Raw genomic sequence first — 17,524 nt, 5'->3', positions numbered from 1 at the left:
TTCTGTTTCCCGAGAGGTCTGCTAAGATGATTGATGGCAGCAAAAAGCGTAAACCATTGGTCGAGGATTGAATTTCAAAGGTTGCATTTCACTGAAAACTGCGATAAAACTAAGGAATTTCACGATTATTTCTGTCTTACTATTTTTCTATTTTTGAGAGTGGGTGGGTGGGGCAAGGCTGCAGGTAAAATGGTTATAAGCTTTATATTCTACAAGTAAGCCTTTGTAACTCTGACTTCATTCGTATCTTTTGCCACATCTACTATTTTCCCTTACCCTGTCTTGGGTTCACAGCAACCCCTGGCAGAATCTCATGTATTAAAAGCAGAATATTGTACGGTCGGATAAGCCAAATTTAAGGAGCCTTGCATAGGGCCATTCCAAAAAAATTCACATTCCCCCCCCCCCCCCCCGATGACGAATTTTTCTTAATAGGTCTAAAATATGTCGGCACGTTTGATTCTTTCTGAGGGGGTAAGTAAATAACCGGCACGCAATGCATGCAAAGGCGATGACGTTTCAGTATAGCAAGTCAGTATGTTTGAAGCCCAGACAGACTGGGAATAGACCTTTTGGGCTTTGTTTGTTTGTTGTCCCATTTCGGACTATGTGATGTTACCCTTGAGAATTACTTCTTTCAAATTTTAACAAATTCAGATATTCAGATAGTTAAAAGGAAATTCTCTAGGGAGCATCGTGTGATTTGTAATGGGCAATTTACACACAAAGCTAAAAAGGTCTATTGTTGTGAGTGAAAATGTGAGCCCAAAAGGCAAAAGATATCCAAGTAATTAAACACTGAAATAGACATCGTTGATTAAAGTTGATAGTTTAGAGACTGACTCATTTGCTATAAAAGGGGGAAAGGAGTTTGTCAAGTAAATAAAATTTTACAATAATTTATTTCCTTTGGGTGGTATTCTTTATTAAGTTGTGCATTCCAAGGTAAGGTTAGTTTCTAACCAATTTTAAAAAACCGCAAATATTGAGCTACTTTGATCACAAAATTGACATTTAAACTTGTACCATGCTAACTTAATGTCTTTTATTGTCACTTTATAACATGGAATGTAACATAGCATGCAACTGTACTAGAAAGCCAGGAAGCTGTTACAACTTTGGCAGAAAAATACTGTCTTGAAATAATGTATCTTGATTAGCTCTTGCTTAAATGCAGCTGATAGTTGTCTCCACTGACTATACAATCTGTGATGCAGGATAAGACCAATAAGTCCAAAACATTGTTATTACATTTTAGAGGTAATACCACACTACAAGTGAAGTCCAGCAAGTAAGGTTGATACAGTATCTTGATGTACTCTTGTTTAAATGCAGCTGATAGTTGTCTTCACTGACTATACAATCTGTGATGCAGGATAAGACCAATAAGTCCAAAACATTGTTACTACATTTTAGAGGTAATACCACACTACAAGTGAAGTCCAGCAAGTAAGGTTGATACAGTATCTTGATGAACTCTTGTTTAAATGCGGCTGAAAGTTGTCTACACTGACTGTACAATCTGTGATGCAAGATATACAGTCCAATAAGATATGTTATCATTTGGACTTGATACACACATACAGTACAAGTGGAGTCCAGGAAGTAAAGTTGATACAGTGGTGAGCCAGTGAAGACCTCCGATTGAAGATTGAAGGGTCTTTTCATTGGTGAATCTGCTACATGGTTTTTGCTGTGTGTTGTTTCAATATATGTAGATAATAATGTAGATTGAAAGTGTTGGACATAACATGGCAATCAGTGGATTCTCTGAAGACTGTATCTTGTGCATTTTCTTGTTGTTTTACATTTCTGTTTTGGAAACATAATAAAAGAAAAAAAATTATTAAAAATATTAATAATTTTTTAACAATAACAGTACTAATACAAATTGCACATGCAAATATTATGAGGTAACATACATGTATTTATACCGGTAACTTACATATCACGATTACATGTACATGTAGATGCAGGGATGTCGCTAATAGCCGGCTGCCAGCCAATTTCACCGGTTAAAAGACTACTTATGGTAAATACACCTGAAATTTCACAAGAAAACCAAGACTTAGATAAACTTTTAGTGCTACCAAGGTCATAAAAGCCAACTGGCTTGTTGATGAGCCGGCTTAGTGTTTTCTTAGCAACATCCCTGTTAGATGTCACATCGATCATTATGAACATACATGTGTAATTACATGGACCAGAACAACAAATAACTGCATTGTGTACTATTTGTATACTTACCTAATATGTACAGTTGCAATATGGTGGGTTTGTGACCCAAAGGGTCACAAGGAGGAGCTTGTGATCCAAATGGTCACAAGGGACTCAAAGGAGCCCTTAGACAAAATTGTTTAGAAGGCAAGGCTGATTAACTACAATACAACACTTCTAAATGTAACACAAGTACTGTAGATACTGAATTCATTTAAATTTTCTTTCTTTCTGAAACACATACTTTACATGTAATTTATGCTTCCTTAAGACCTAATAGTGACCATTACAAATTTCTCCTCACAATGTCAATACTAAATCAAGAGAAGAGGTTAGGAGAATTACACTGTAATAAAATGGTCACCAAAGGGAAATTGCTTTGAACTTTTAACAAATTCTCCAAACAATGCTATAAGAAAATGTATGGAGATCAGTCAAGAGAATTTGTATGTGGATGATGGGGCATAAAAGGTTAATCATTTACTAGTCATTATAGCCTACAAAAATGTACATGTTTCTACTCTTTTTTGGTTGCTATCCACACAGCTTTATGGTCACTAAAGTATGTCTCGAGAACACCAGTTTGGACTCTTGATTCACTTAGATTGTAGTTCTGTTATCAGTGGTAAAGCTTAAAATAAGTTGTTTATATCCATGTGTTACAATCATTTGATTACGTATACTGCTGTTTTGTACACCATCATTTACATCAATGTTGAAATCACCAAGTATTATATGAAAACGTTCTGTTGACATAATGGAATAAAGTTCTCTCAATGCTTGAAGCAAATGTCTCATTGACACTTTTGGTGATCTATAAATTCCAGCAATAACAACATCTGGCAGACATTTAACTTTAATAATTGTTATTTCAACTCCATGCATATTTTGGCATTTAGGATATTCATCATAATACTGAGCTCTGGTATAAACTGCAGTTCCATAGAATGGTCTTTGTGTATGCAACTGCCTATCAAACAATGCATCATTTCTAAACAAGGAGAAGTCATTAATTTCAAATTCGTCATTTTGGTCTAACACCCACAATCTAGTTTCAACAAAGATATTTATATCTGCTGCCTTAACATTGAAATCATTTTTCACATCTTTTCATATTAAATTACTTTACATGTAATTTATGCTTGCTTAAGACCTAATAGTGACCATTACAAATTTCTCCTCACAATGTCAATACTAAATCAAGAGAAGAGGTTAGGAGAATTACACTGTAATAAAATGGTCACCAAAGGGAAATTACTTTGAACTTTTAACAAATTCTCCAAACAATGCTATAAGAAAATGTATGGAGATCAGTCAGGAGAATTTGTATGTGGATGATGGGACATAAAAGGTTAATCATTCACTAGTCATTATAGCCTACAAAAATGTACATGTTTCTATTCTTTTTTGGTTGCTATCCACACAGCTTTATGATCACTAAAGTATGTCTCGAGAACACCAGTTTGGACTCTTGATTCATTTAGATTTGTATAAATGTGATCAATTGTAGTTCTGCTATCAGTGGTAAAGCTTGAAATAAGTTGTTTATATCCATATGTTACAATCATTTGATTATGTATACTGCTGTTTTGTACACCATCATTAAAATCAATGTTGAAATCACCAAGTATTATATGAAAACGTTCTGTTGACATAATGGAATGAAGTTCTCTCAATGCTTGAAGCAAATGTCTCATTGACACTTTTGGTGATCTATAAATTCCAGCAATAACAACATCTGGCAGACATTTAACTTTAATAATTGTTATTTCAACTCCATGCATATTTTGGCATTTAGGATATTCATCATAATACTGAGCTCTGGTATAAACTGCAGTTCCATAGAATGGTCTTTGTGTATGTAACTGCCTATCAAACAATGCATCATTTCTAAACAAGGAGAAGTCATTAATTTCAAATTCGTCATTTTGGTCTAACACCCACAATCTAGTTTCAACAAAGATATTTATATCTGCTGCCTTAACATTGAAATCATTTTTCACATCTGATATGTGCTTGTGAAGAGAACGTGCATTAAGAAAGACTATCTTGACAAAATTCTCACCAATGTCTGCAAGGGATATTATAGACGGCTGAAGATAAGCTGCTGTTCGCAATCTCTGCATTTCATTCTTAACTTTGTTACTCACAGTTATCTTTTTTTCATTGAGATTCTTTATATGCAGTCCATCAATGGTAGTAACTCTGCTTAATGCAACATAATGAATGTGAGGAATAGCTCTTCTTGAAGTAAGATCAACTACAACCTCGGTTTCAGTGTCACCCTGAGAACGGTGAATAGTTTTTCCTGCAGATTGCCGTAAAGGAAATTGTTTTCGAACGATCTGAGCAGCTTTACCTCTTCCTACAAAAAATGTTACACAAACAGGTTTTATTGGTGTCCAACTCTGCTGGATATTATCACTGTAAAGGCTTCTATTTTCATTCCGAGTTTTCTCTCCAACTTTAGCATGATCAAATTCAACCCAAACAATTCCATCAGGACAATCAGAATTTAGCAGACTAATAAATCTCACTAAACCTGCACTACCATTCGTAAGACCATCATCCAATCTGATGTTTTGACAGACCTCAATCCTTTCATTTTCTGCAATTGCAAGGCAGGCTGCTAATTGCATAGTTTTTCGTGGATCATCTGGAACCTGTTTCAATAGCCGTGCCTTTAATTCCTCAGACTGAGCACCAATGACACTATCAACTGCCTTGACAATAAATTTTCTGCCAGCTGCAGAATTATAAACTGACTTGTTAAACTCATCAACCCTGTCATTTTGAATGAATAGGTGTGGAGCATGTCTGAGATAGTTCTGATCAGGATCTTCAACAATTCTTGCTCTCAGTATATTCAAGTCATTCTCAGTGTGAATACCCTCGCGCAGCCGGTTAAGAATTTCTGCAAACTCGCGACTCTCTCTTTGACGCATAATTTCATGTAATTCAAACATCTGAAAATGTTTCTGCCACAGATTAGCTGCTAAAGGAGCATAATCATTCTCCAAATCTTCAAAAACATAGCCATCAAATACTGGTTGAAGTTGAAACAAATCTCCAATTGCTATAATACTCACTCCTCCAAAATCATTATCTGTACCTATGATATCTTGGAGTCTTTTGTTAATTTGAATATTAAACATTGAATTTCCCACCATTGATACTTCATCAATGAAAATTATCTTCAAACCAGCAAATTTACATCTCAAAGAATTCAAACGACTGGCATCAAGCTTCTTATAAATCTTTAAGGACTGGTTTGCTGGCACTGCTAATGCTGTATGGATTGTACTCCCTTGAATATTATAGGCAGCTTTACCAGTCGGAGCAACTAGAATAGCCGTAATTTGATGAAAATCAACACCAGCTCTTGTGTTTAAATATTTGTAAACTGCTTGAAACAGTACTTTAGTCAAGTGAGATTTTCCAACTCCAGCGCCACCAGAAAGAAACAAATAGAAGGGTTCACTGGTTGTCTTCACAAGGTGTAAAACATGGTAGAAAAAATTTAACTGCTCAACATTTAGAGAACGAACAGCTTCCCTATACTCTTCATCTGGCAATTCATCAAATGAGATATTATGTTCATAATTACTAGTAGTACTAGCAGGAATTCCCAGATCTTCAGAAAGATCATAGTTCCTTACTTCTTCTGCGTTGCATACATGTTGACATTCATTTTCTGCAAGGTGACTCAGTTCTACATGTTGTGTGTTTGGAGCTACGCAATCCCACATATCATCAGTGCTTTCTATAGTTTGTACATCATCTAATGCTTGCTCTAGTTGTTCACTACATGGTGCATACTGAGCCATTTGGTCATTTATCTGTTCTTTCAATATCTGACACCTCTCCATGTAATTCTCACAGTCTCCTAGCAAATCAGTATTTTCATCTCTCCAAGCAGTAAATAACATTAGCAGCTCACGACAGTGCTTTTCAGGATGACTTTCTTTATTAAACCAGACACTTCTTATTACCCTAGCTTTTGACCGCTTCTGAGTTTCTTTTTTGCCCTTCTTTGATGTCAGCTCATTGCTACACCTATCAGTAATGTCTTTACCAACATCATCTTCATTGTTATCATCATCAAATAATTCTAATGGCAAACCATCGACATCAGTATTTTTTGATTTTTGTAGATTTTTAAGGTTTGAATTCCTATTGTCATACCAAGCAGCCCAATCAGCTAATGTCACATTCTCTAGACAAGATGGCCTTTTAGTATACCTTTTTATCAAGCCACCTGATTCAATATCTTCAGACTCATCTTCTAGCTGCTGTATGTCATCCATCGATTTCAAAAGACACACTCTTTCATCCGGTAAAGCTGTATTGATAAACACCACTTCACGAGAGGAGCGTCGCATTGGTAACTGAAGTACAATATATACCGCCTCCTGCGCACTTATTTCAACATTGTTTAAGAATTTGTTACCGATGTCACGCACTTGCTGTTTAATACTCAAATTTCCTTCTCGAGCTTCCTCACATGCTTTTCTCAAAAGTTCACTCATACCTCTCTGTGCCTTTGATATGTAAGAAACAACATATGTTGCACAAGAGTAGATATCTAGGATAAATTGGACATCCATGTTTGCTCTCCATGCAAGTAAGCAGTGCTTGTTATAATTATTGATTCGAAGTTCGTTTGGCTTTCGTTTCAAAAAAATTGTTGCCCTACTTAGGGAAGATCGAATAGCCAGAATATATTCTTCTTCAGCGACCCCAAGTTCATTAAGAAGTTTTTCAAATGAAATATTCTCTCCTTCCCTCATAGTATTAAGTTTTTCATTGATTTCTTTCCAAGTAGCCTTGTGTTGATTCAAAAGACTTGTTTTCTCAATGTCACTTAACGGATACAATATTTGAGTGCTTTTCATTGGAGGCTGAGGAAAATTAAATCTGCACTGTTTTTGAAACTTCTTTTTACAGGTAAATGAATGTTTATGTTCTTGACGAGAAACTAATTCATCTAGCTCACAGCCACTTGCAGGTTTTGAACAAGAAATGATTTTATCCACAAATTCACAAACTTTTTTGTCTGAATCTTCACCAAACTTTGGTGCACCTTCAATCCATAACAGCATATGAATGTGTGGTGAGCCACGTTGTTGAAATTCCACTCGAAAAAACCAATCTGCTATTTTCCCCAGTGGTGCACAATCACTATGCAAAAATTTTACAATCAGTTGCTGAACTTGGAAATCAAAATGTCTTGCACATGTGACAGGATCACTTTGAATTAACCTTGACTTTTCCTCCCATGACAAGGCATTTAATTCATCATCACTGTATACTTGGTGATCAATTAATTCACCTAACATCCTTAACAGATGATTCCACTTTGTTTCAGCTGCAGAAAAGCTACAAAAAAGTGTCGCAGATCCAAGTTGCCTTATCATGGCGAATAGATCTCTCTTAGACTTCTCAAAGTATGGTGGGGAACCACGAAGAGCTCTTAGAAATCGGTACCCTTCATTCAAATGAACTAATTTGTCTAAAGCACCTTCTTTTTTTAACTCGCCTGCTGTTAGTTTCTTTCCATTTGTTTTATGTTTTCGCAATGCAATCTGGCACTTGCCCAAAATTATTTTCATTTGCAGCTTTTTCAGTTTAAAGAATATGTTTTCAATACACTGAGCAACTCTACGATCAGAACGCCTTAACTCTGATTTGCAAATGTCACTATAATACACAGGTACATTTCTTTCCTTATTATCTGCTCTTGCTTGACCACAGAATATACCAGGATATGCTAGCTCTTCACAATATTGGTCTTTGAAAATACTAATTGGATGATTGCTTTCACCCGGTGCAAAGTTCAAAACCTTTTCACGTTCAAAATCTTCTACAAAGTCTGGGGATGTTAACATTGTGTCCAAAGTACCAGCACACATTTCAGATTCATCCACTTCATTCCAAGGGTCATTTACCTCCATTTCAGTTGGACAGGAATCCTTACTAAGATCTCTACTAGATAAATGCACATCTGTTGCACTAGATGAGCATCTTGATACATTCAAAGTTACTGGTATACCTACTAACGCTTTAAGAGAAATAGTGTTTGCTAATCCATACCCTTTTAAACATGTTTCTACAAGAACAACATTTTTGGGATCAAGTATTTTATATCTGAACAGTTTGACCACAATGGAAGTACTTACATTAGCTCTTGCTTCACTGAATTGAGAGGATACATCATCTTCCATTGGTGGTAGATCATGTACAATGGCCATGTGCTCACTAAAAAGTGATAGTTCTTTTTCCCAGGCACTACACAAAGAACAAAAAAATACCACTTCATTACTATTACAGTCATTTTGATGAAAAAATGGAATGTAGTTACTCTCCTCATAACACTCACTATCAGTTTGTACTCCATGATCATATAAAAGATGACTTTCTAAATTCATTGAGTCTAGTAAAACTTGTTCACAGTCAAGGCAAATAAACACTTTACCAAATTGAAATGAAAAGAATCTACCATGTTCTGAAAAAGATTGCACAGTGGTTTTCGGTGACTTAGTTGAAGCTCTAGGTGTATTGTTTTCTGTAAGGTTGCTTGAACTGCTGCAAGCACTATCATTTGACATGTCATTTTCATTACACCCTGCAAACAAACCATTCCAATCTGGGTTCAGTTTGATACTTTCTTTCTTGTAAAGTGCACCATTTTCAGTCAACCACTCAGCTGCTTCAAAAACTTTGGATGGTCTTATGTTTTGAGACAGGACAAAGTTCTTGTATTTTAATTTTCTCTTAAGCTGCACTTTGATAGTGTCTGTTTCAGTTGATAGTCTTGGTAAGATATTCACAGTATTAACAACATCAGCAGGAACATTCACTATGTTGCCATGAATTTTATATTGCTTTCCCCTAGCTGCTTCATGTATCTTTTGAAAGATCAATCGTGGTGATACAAGCCTCCACTCTAGTTCTGTTAAGTCCAAATGGTCAGGTTTATGTGGAAAACTCATTTTATTCTGGACTGCACATGGGGGGACTTTATTCTGCTTTAGGTGATTATAACAAGTATGACAAACCCATTGACCTGTACAACACTGCTCGTCTTTCCTTATGCATCTTAATACAGCTTCGTTATTAAGTTTTAGTACAGTATCAGTTCTGACAAGACTATGTTTGTACCATAATTGCTCACAACATGTGCAAACAAACGTTGGCCCTGAAGCAACCAGTTTACGAAAACTAACAACCAATTCATCACAAGATTTTTGTGTTTTGTCATTATCACAACCCTTTTTGGCTTTGTAGGCTTCTCTTCTTTTAATCAACCGCTCCTCTTTCTGTTGTTTAGTTTCAGTTTCCTTTACTCTTTGTTTTGATTCCCTTTGCGTCTCTAATCTTTTTTCTCGATGTTCTTTGGTTTCAGTTTCCTTGCTTTTCCTATATCCCTCTCTTCTCTCTTTCAACCTATTTTCTCTCTGCTGTTTGGTTTCAGTTTCTCGTCTTTTTCTCATTAGTTCCCGATGCTTCTTTAATTTATCCTCTCTTTGTTCTTTGCTCTCAATTTTCTTTTTTTTAATTCTTTGTTCCTTGCGCTTTGTTAACCTATTTTCTCTCTGCTCCTTGGTTTCAAATGCTCTTTTTCTTTCATACTGTTCTCTAAATATTTGTGACATATTGTTCCTTTCACCACATGTTTCAGCTTCTTTCCTTGCAGTTTTGTCTCTTAACATCAGCAAGCTTTCTTTGTGCTCTTCTGATTGTGCTTGTTTTCTTTTTCTGCTATAATTAACTACATTTTCTTTTATGTCTGATTCAAAATTGTGACATTGACTTTGACTGCATGATCCCTGGCATCCTACAGTGTTAACTGTTGTAGAAAATGGTACACTTAGAGCACTAGAACTTGTGTGCCTGCAGTTCTGATTAACTGATAAATTTTCAACTTTCATACCCAACACTTCAAATGGCACTACATTCTTTTCTCTGTAAAAGTTTTGCAGATACTGCACCATTTCCCTTATACTAGTAAATTCCAACAGTATTGCTGTTCCATTTGCAGTAATATTACCATGGATATCTCGCGAATGAGAATCAAAAATTCTATAATGACCTTTGTTGTCAATAATAATAGCAACCGTATTGATTTCAACAGTCAACAGAAAGGCATCATAGTTTTTTATTAACATATTTAGTACATGTTGCAATGGAAAAAAACAGTCTCTTACATCAGACATGTGTAAATCGCCAGCAAAACTGCTGCTAAAATTAATGGAAAAGTTTTCGTCATTTATGGACAATGCAGAAGGAATCTCGGATAGCAACAATCTGTCTTTCCCTACTGACTTGCTAATATGAGAATAAAGCACATTGCCTTGAATCAAAACTTCATTTAGCTGATCTCTTGACCACGATGCATTATTTTTACAATTGTAAACAACTGCAGTTAGGCACATCGCTACGCATTGGTTGCCAGCATTTCTTCCAAACAGTGCAACATCACCTTGATGATAGTCAGCCGTGACAGTTTTTGACGAATTCGCAACGTAAAAAGGGCCAGGATTCATCTCAACATCATTGGCAAGTCGAATCAACAAGGGAATATAGAAACGATAAAGACACATTTGTGTAAACCAAAGCCTAGCGTAATAAGCTATTTGCCATGAGCGGATAACTCTTTTTAATGTTGGCAGATATATCGCTTCCAGGTAAAATATAAACAACAGCATAGACCAGAATTTCCCTTTCATACGATCCGAGTATTCTTTAGCCTTCAAATGAACGTTATGTAGCCCCACTGCCGCTCTATATTGCATTAAAGACACCATAATCTACGGTATTCAATACAGGATCAAGCAAATAAAACTTAGATAGCTCACCTTTCTATCTTTTGCAATCTCAGCAGTTTTGATAGTAAACTTCTTCTGTACTGATCCGTCTTCAGTTAAGCTCAAATCACAATGCCGCCAGTAGTTAAGATGACAAATATTTCAAGTCTGACAGTGTTTATATTGCTTTCAAAGTTATATTCAGTTCAACTTCAGTTATGACAGGACAGGGTCTGACCAAAACAGCTCACCGACACGTACGCGAAGAGCTCGATGCGTGAACCACAATTTAATGTAGACCCTCGACCTATCTCGTGTGCGAGTATGTCGATTTAGTGTGTGTACTACGAGTTCTTTATGTGTTTGTAGGTGAGCGCAAAAATATAACAGCTACAAATCTTCAAGTCAAGGCTTCTCGATACAAGAAAATACTCACCAAGATGGCGGACAGCAGACACTACTAAAACAGATATCTCACGTGACCTGTCTCATGTGCTTAGTTACCAATCCTCTCTGGTTCGATTAATTATTAACTAAGTAACCATCACCCGAATCTTCCATCGTTCGCTGGCATATAGGCGACGTCATCGCCTAAAAATGAGCAAAAGTGGTCTTTTTTCTGATGGGGTTAAGAAAAAATCGGGTTTTTCCGGGGGGCATCATGTCGGCACTTTGATCTTTTTTTCTTAGGGGGTAAATTTCGACTTACCTCGTCAACAGGGGGGTGTGGATATAAAATGGAATGGCCCATATTTGACGAGCCTTAACTTAAACATTTTCTTGCGAATTGAAACACAATATTTATACCTGAATCAGCAATCTGTAATAGAATCCACGTTGATTTTGTTTCCGTCTCTCTTTCAGTTGTATCTTGGCTGTTTAAATCGGTCATAACGTTTAATTCCTAACCAGATATCATGCCTCGATCGACGAGCTCATTCAACCACAAAACACGCCGCCATATTGGATTTAGCTAGTGCCAGTCTTCCTGGCCGCTTCAATCCACTCCTCTTTAGATGGAAGATCACGAAATTGTATGAGACGAGAAAACAAGGAAATTTTAGGCTTTTAAACTTATTAATGCACCACGTTTACCTTTAAATGCTTGTTTTGTGTGATATTGGGTTACGAAACAGCACTAAAGCATTAGAAACAGGGACGGCGGAGCCGGGGGGGCTGGGGGGGGGCTTTAGCCCCCCCCCCAGAATTTCAGAAAAAATAAAGACTTATTAAGAGAAGGGTCTTTTAAGCCCCCCCCCCCACTTCAAGTCACTAGCCCCCCGACAATTGCTCCGCCGTCCCTGAGAAAGTCCAGTTTATTTCTTTGACAACCTCGTTCCCAGGGTTTCTCTCTCCCCGCCCCCCAGAGCGGGGAGAGAGAAAACTGGAAATGAGGTTGTTTCTTTGGGCCTGATTACATGAGCCGGGCTGGCTCGGTTTGCCGAGATGACTTTCAGCCCGGTATTACATGAGCCCGGTTAGCCGGGCTGGCCCGGTTTGCCGAGATGACTTTCAGCCCGGTTTTAGCATAAATGATCAGAGCACGAATGATCTTAATCATCTTTTAACGGCAATAAAAAAAAAATATTTGGTGGTTAATTTTTTGCACTTATGCATCTGGATGGGTTACTTTACCTCTACATCCTATTTAGAAGGAGTTGCATTGATTTTTTCGTCGGATATTGTGCTCAGAAGAGAAATTTAATGCTGGCCCGCTTAGCCGGGCTGGCCCGGTTAACGCGATTACATGGAAAATTGTCATCCCGGCTAACCGGGATCCCGGCATCGCGATACCGGGATCTTGGCTAGCCGGGCTGGCCCGGTTGTCATGTAATCGCAAAGTTGATTTTTGTTGCGTTTAACAGACGTGCCGAGATCTCGGCAAACCGAGCCAGCCCGGCTCATGTAATCAGGCCCTTTGACTGACCTATTCCGATTTGTGCCCGGTGGACTTTCTCAGGGACGGCGGAGCAATTGTCGGGGACCTATTCCGATTTGTGCCCGGTTAACGCGATTACATGGAAAATTTTCATCCCGGCTAGCCGGGATCCCGGCATCGCGATACCGGGATCTTGGCTAGCCGGGCTGGCCCGGTTGTCATGTAATCGCAAAGTTGATTTTTGTTGCGTTTAACAGACGTGCCGAGATCTCGGCAAACCGAGCCAGCCCGGCTCATGTAATCAGGCCCTTTGACTGACCTATTCCGATTTGTGCTCAAATCGGGCTGCTGATAATCAATCACGTTTGAGAATTTTTTTATAGTTTTGATTAGTGGCTTTAAAAAAGCCCCCTCGCTATAATTGTTGCTAATTTTGTTCTTACTCTTTCAGTTTTCATTTGCGAACAACAGTTTCAGATCACAGCAAGCAATTTGTAGTGACCTTCACTTAGCAGGCGCCCAGTGTGTAGTTTTTGAGCGCGCATTTCCAGAGCGCACGTTTGGGAAACGCGTTCTCGCCTTTCGCGTTTCCAAATACGCGTGAAAAAATACAAAGGCGCCTGCTACGCAGGCTATATACAACAGTTCAAGTTTGTTCAAAAAATGTCTGATGATAAAACACAACTATAAATGATCACTTTTGTGACTTTTTTGCTAACTAAATATTTTGTTAACAAATCTGTTTACTCGACCTTTGCCTCTAGGTAGATTTCAATTGTTTAAAAATTGCGGAGCGTCCCAAAATATAATCTGGAATTCAAAAGAAGCCTTGTGAAAACGTGAACTAGAAGATTGTCGATCCAGTATTAATTGCTGCAATTAGGAATCAATTTTCGTACCTCAGAGTGTTTTACGGTTATCGTGAGAGAAAAACACTGAAAAAAGTAAATGAACATTAATTAAAAGGCAAGCGGCCATATTCAATTAGCAATCATTATTAAAAACAATTATTCATAAAGCCCCGCAACAAGTAAAATCCCACGAGATAATCCCAGTTGCACCTGTCAGCATAGCTTATAAAAGTGATCCAATCCGCTTTCAATGCAGTCTTAATGTCAAACTACCTCCCCCAGATATTTTTCAAGTTTCAAGGCTTGATTCAAATTTTTTGTTTTTTCTTTTAAAAAAGTAATAATATTTTTTGTCGGGAAAAAGGCGAAATCAATTCGGAGAGATTTGTTTATCTTTATACGTCACCCGCCAAAAACCCGCGATCGCCTTTTTTTGTTGTTTTATTGTTTTGTGTTTTTTTAACACGAGTCATTTTTGATAAGATAAATCACCTTTCTTGTCGAGTTTACTTGTTAAGTTTCCCCATTAAAGATACGATCTAGACTTTTTTCCGGTTATTTTTGACGCTCAAACGATTTGTGTAAATTCAACTGATACTCAATTGTGACACCAAAGCACATATGAATTTAAAAAAAAAAATGAAAATGATATATTGTTCTTTTGTACTGCCCTGGATCGGAAGTTTCAAACCACTGAATGTGGGCAGTTGAAGCACGTAACTCACTGCAGTAAGCCAACGCATCGTTTGCAAAAAGAGCTCTTAATAAAGCACTTTAGAACGCAGCCAGCGAATGACTGTAATGCTATATATAGTAAATTTGTTCGCCGTGGCTTTCCACACACGCGCGTGATTAATTAAAGAAAACTTAGATCTTAGCTACGTACCTCGGCGAAAACGTTAATTTCATTGCTCTGAACTCTCGACTGCAGAGCTTAGCAACGAGGTGAAAGAAGGCAGAAAGTCGTGGACATTAAAATACATTGTTTAATTAAACCGCCATTCATGCAGAAAAGATACAAGTTTATTTAGAAAGGCCGACCGTCTAAAATATAACGACCCAAGCGAAATTTAGAGCAAACCTTTAAAGATTACGAATAACATTTACGGGACTTTTGAAGCCAATAAAGATTTTCTTTTTTAACTCAAGAGCTAATAAAAAATATAATTTATTACTACAGAGCTAATGGTTTTCGCAAACTGACAGTTTGATGAAAATTGTGTCACAATTGATCAGAAAGTAGGTTGGCAACAAGGCATGCACCCCTAAACATACGTTCATGTCAGTATTGCAGGCATTCCGCTTTTAGCCGCTAACTCAAATTTATGTATGCAACAGTTTTTAACGGCCGGACATCTCAATTTTTTCATTTCTGTTGATGTCACAGGTAGTGAACGCAGTGTGAAGGGTTTACTTAAATAATATGAATAATTTATAGTTGCACACTTATCCACGCTTGATGAATTGAAATTATAAATCCTCCGAACAAGTTTTCAAAGGAAACGAATGCCTCTTGTAAGAATATCTCTTCAAAAAATCAGCAGGGTATATCACGTCGGGTCTTCTCAGTTTCGAAAATACTATTTCTGTTTCGGTTTGTTTACGCTTGAGTTAAATTTAAATGGAAATTCCGGATCACCTGCGTTTGCTGACTAATCAAGTCTTATTTCTCGGTTTGCAAGTGTTTCATGGCAACTGACGTTCACAAAATATGAAACGCTTAAAGCCATCGTATGATCAGCTTTAGGCGGATTAGCTTGACTAATTCTCTTAGAGTAAACCCAGATCTCGAAGATTATGAACGAGAAGAAAATCGTCCACTTGTTTTGAATTATTTCTACAAAGCGCGGATCGTCTTCGCTTCTCTCTGAGCGATGTGTAAGGCACCTCGCCGCCACCTTTAGGAAGTTCCTCTCTTGCGTTTTCAAGCGAGTCGATTAAAATTTGAATTCGTGGTGTTCCTTGTGGCGATAGCGCAGTCTTTTCCCCCTGGGCGTTTTCAGGCGTTTCGATCCGTACTGAAGGCGGCGAAATATGTAGCTGTTGATCCTCCTCTTGAGATCGTTGTTCGGCTGAGACCGGCGGGCTGACATCTACGCTTATTTCACATCGGCTTACAGGTCGTCTCCCAATCGGGAAACTCGCAGTCAATAAACTCGCTTTTTCTGATTGTTTTGAGGTTAAGTTAGAATCTTTCCTTCGTCCGGATGGATGAATGTTGTCATTTTTTCTATAAATAATATTTACGTTGTCCGAGCTAGATCTATTTAGAATTTGTCCTGGGAATTCCTCCTTTTTCTTGCAAGTATGAATCAACGCATCATCTTTCGAGTTCTCGTTATCTAAACTACGTTTTTCACCTTCTGTTTTAGAGCGTTGTCTTGTTAAAAGTATTTGACAGCCTTTACAACTAGACTCGCTAGCCTCGGACGAAACAGGACTGCTGAACGACCGCTGAGGTGGTCTCGCTTTAAATCGGCGTTGACCCGTTTCGCGAGTTTTACCGCGTTTTCCTCTCGTATAGGGTCTGCCGACCACTTCAAGATTATTTCCGCTATCCGCATACGAGTCCCTTCTTTGCTGAGCCAGCATACTAGAGAATTCTACATATTTATGTGGTTTGGCTTCGTCACCTCTTTTATTTGTCTCGTGGTTTGCAGCCGCACTTGGCCCGTTGAACGACAAACTTGACGAAAATCTACGCGTTCGACTCAATCTCCTTGCGTTCCGAACGCTGTCTTTTATCGGTGGCAGCACCGAAAATCGCGTGAATGTTCCCATGTCGTATTCACGATTTAACAGCGGAATTTTCTCCCCGTTCTCAATTACTGCATTGCTCTTTTCGTCTTCACCAAGAGGTGGCTTAATGTTTGGTCTTTCTCCGCCAAACGACCTGTCTTCGGCCAGCTTTGCATATTCAATTTTCGGAAGGAACAGTTTGTTTCCCCTAGGTATTTGCGAGCGAGTGTTCATTGCACTAAACGGCGAACGACGATTTTCCTTCCAATTTGAGCATTCAGTCGTGTTTGAGTTTCATAACAAACCACAAAGGGATTTTCGCCACTTTGCTCCCAACTTCATTTTGCATGTTTATAATTCTCTCGACGAGCCATCTGTTTTGCAACATTATGTTGATCATTTTGGATCACGTGTCGCGGTCTTAATGAGCGGTTGTAGACACGCCGTCCAAAAAAATAATGAATTCGGCATTCATATAAAAGTTAAGTACACAACACAAATGCATCATGCTTTTTTACCGAAAGGTTGTGGTGAATTTTCCTTTATAGAGTTATCTTTTTCAAATAAAACTCAAAATCGGCTCGAATAGTGTCACTTTTTTCGGTACGTTTCTGTCGCACTGTGACTTTAATATTTTTTGTAGCGAGACAGAACGGTGACTTGTTTCAATCTTCTATTTATCTGTTCATTATATTTGAACAGGAATTAGACACAAAACCCATTAATTAATCCATATTTAAAAGTGTTGCGAAAAATCAAAAACAACAACAACAAAAGTTCATTGCCGGAGCTGTGCTGAAAAACACGCGCCTAGTGCGAGCAGAAACCAGCCCATTAACTAATATGCGAATAAATGAATGAAAATTTATTTATTGCCATAATTCCAGGGCCAATTAATTCTGTTCGTGGTATATTATATTATGTTTGAGATACAGCCAGAGCGTGTTTTCTCAGACGCAATCGGATAGCCAATTCTGATTCTGAAAAAATAGAACCTTTGGCAGCTGGGAACAGCTTTCGTTTACTGACAT

At 37.8% G+C, this 17,524-nt stretch overlaps 3 protein-coding genes across 3 annotated transcripts in view; all 3 read right to left on the bottom strand.

The window, feature by feature from the left end:
* Window positions 1–12,051, bottom strand: part of LOC144645444 (uncharacterized) — a 40,496-nt gene extending 28,445 nt beyond the window's left edge. The window contains exon 1 of the mRNA XM_078505025.1: window positions 11,832–12,051. Coding sequence (XP_078361151.1) covers window positions 11,832–11,916 — 85 coding nt within the window. The 5' untranslated portion in view covers window positions 11,917–12,051. The remainder of the gene's footprint in view (window positions 1–11,831) is intronic.
* LOC144645508 (uncharacterized) lies at window positions 1,824–11,067 on the bottom strand. Its single transcript, XM_078505097.1, has 2 exons — window positions 8,813–11,067; window positions 1,824–8,221 (listed from the first exon to the last, which is right to left on the bottom strand). Exons 1-2 carry the CDS (start codon window positions 11,022–11,024, stop codon window positions 3,615–3,617), a joined length of 6,819 nt encoding a protein of 2,272 aa, XP_078361223.1. The 5' UTR covers window positions 11,025–11,067; the 3' UTR covers window positions 1,824–3,614.
* Window positions 12,052–14,743: 2,692 nt separating the features above from the next.
* Window positions 14,744–16,843, bottom strand: LOC144647002 (uncharacterized). The gene has a single exon (XM_078506743.1). It carries the CDS (start codon window positions 16,725–16,727, stop codon window positions 15,525–15,527), a length of 1,203 nt encoding a protein of 400 aa, XP_078362869.1. The 5' UTR covers window positions 16,728–16,843; the 3' UTR covers window positions 14,744–15,524.
* Between the last annotated feature and the right edge of the window lie 681 nt (window positions 16,844–17,524).

Source organism: Oculina patagonica, chromosome 3 (genome assembly GCF_052425735.1).
Source record: "Oculina patagonica isolate OP01 chromosome 3, crgOcupat, whole genome shotgun sequence".
NCBI lineage: Eukaryota > Metazoa > Cnidaria > Anthozoa > Scleractinia > Oculinidae > Oculina > Oculina patagonica.
The sequence above is the reverse complement of the archived record's forward strand: the minus strand, read 5'-3'. Positions and strand labels throughout refer to the sequence as shown.

Coding starts and splice junctions, on each gene's coding strand:
- LOC144645508 (XM_078505097.1), bottom strand. CDS start 11,024: ATGGTGTCTTTAATGCAATATAGAGCGGCAGTGGGGCTACATAACGTT. Junction 8,222..8,812: donor AAATGACATGTCAAATGATA/GTGCTTGCAGCA, acceptor CTAGTGCAACAG/ATGTGCATTTATCTAGTAGA.
- LOC144647002 (XM_078506743.1), bottom strand. CDS start 16,727: ATGAACACTCGCTCGCAAATACCTAGGGGAAACAAACTGTTCCTTCCG.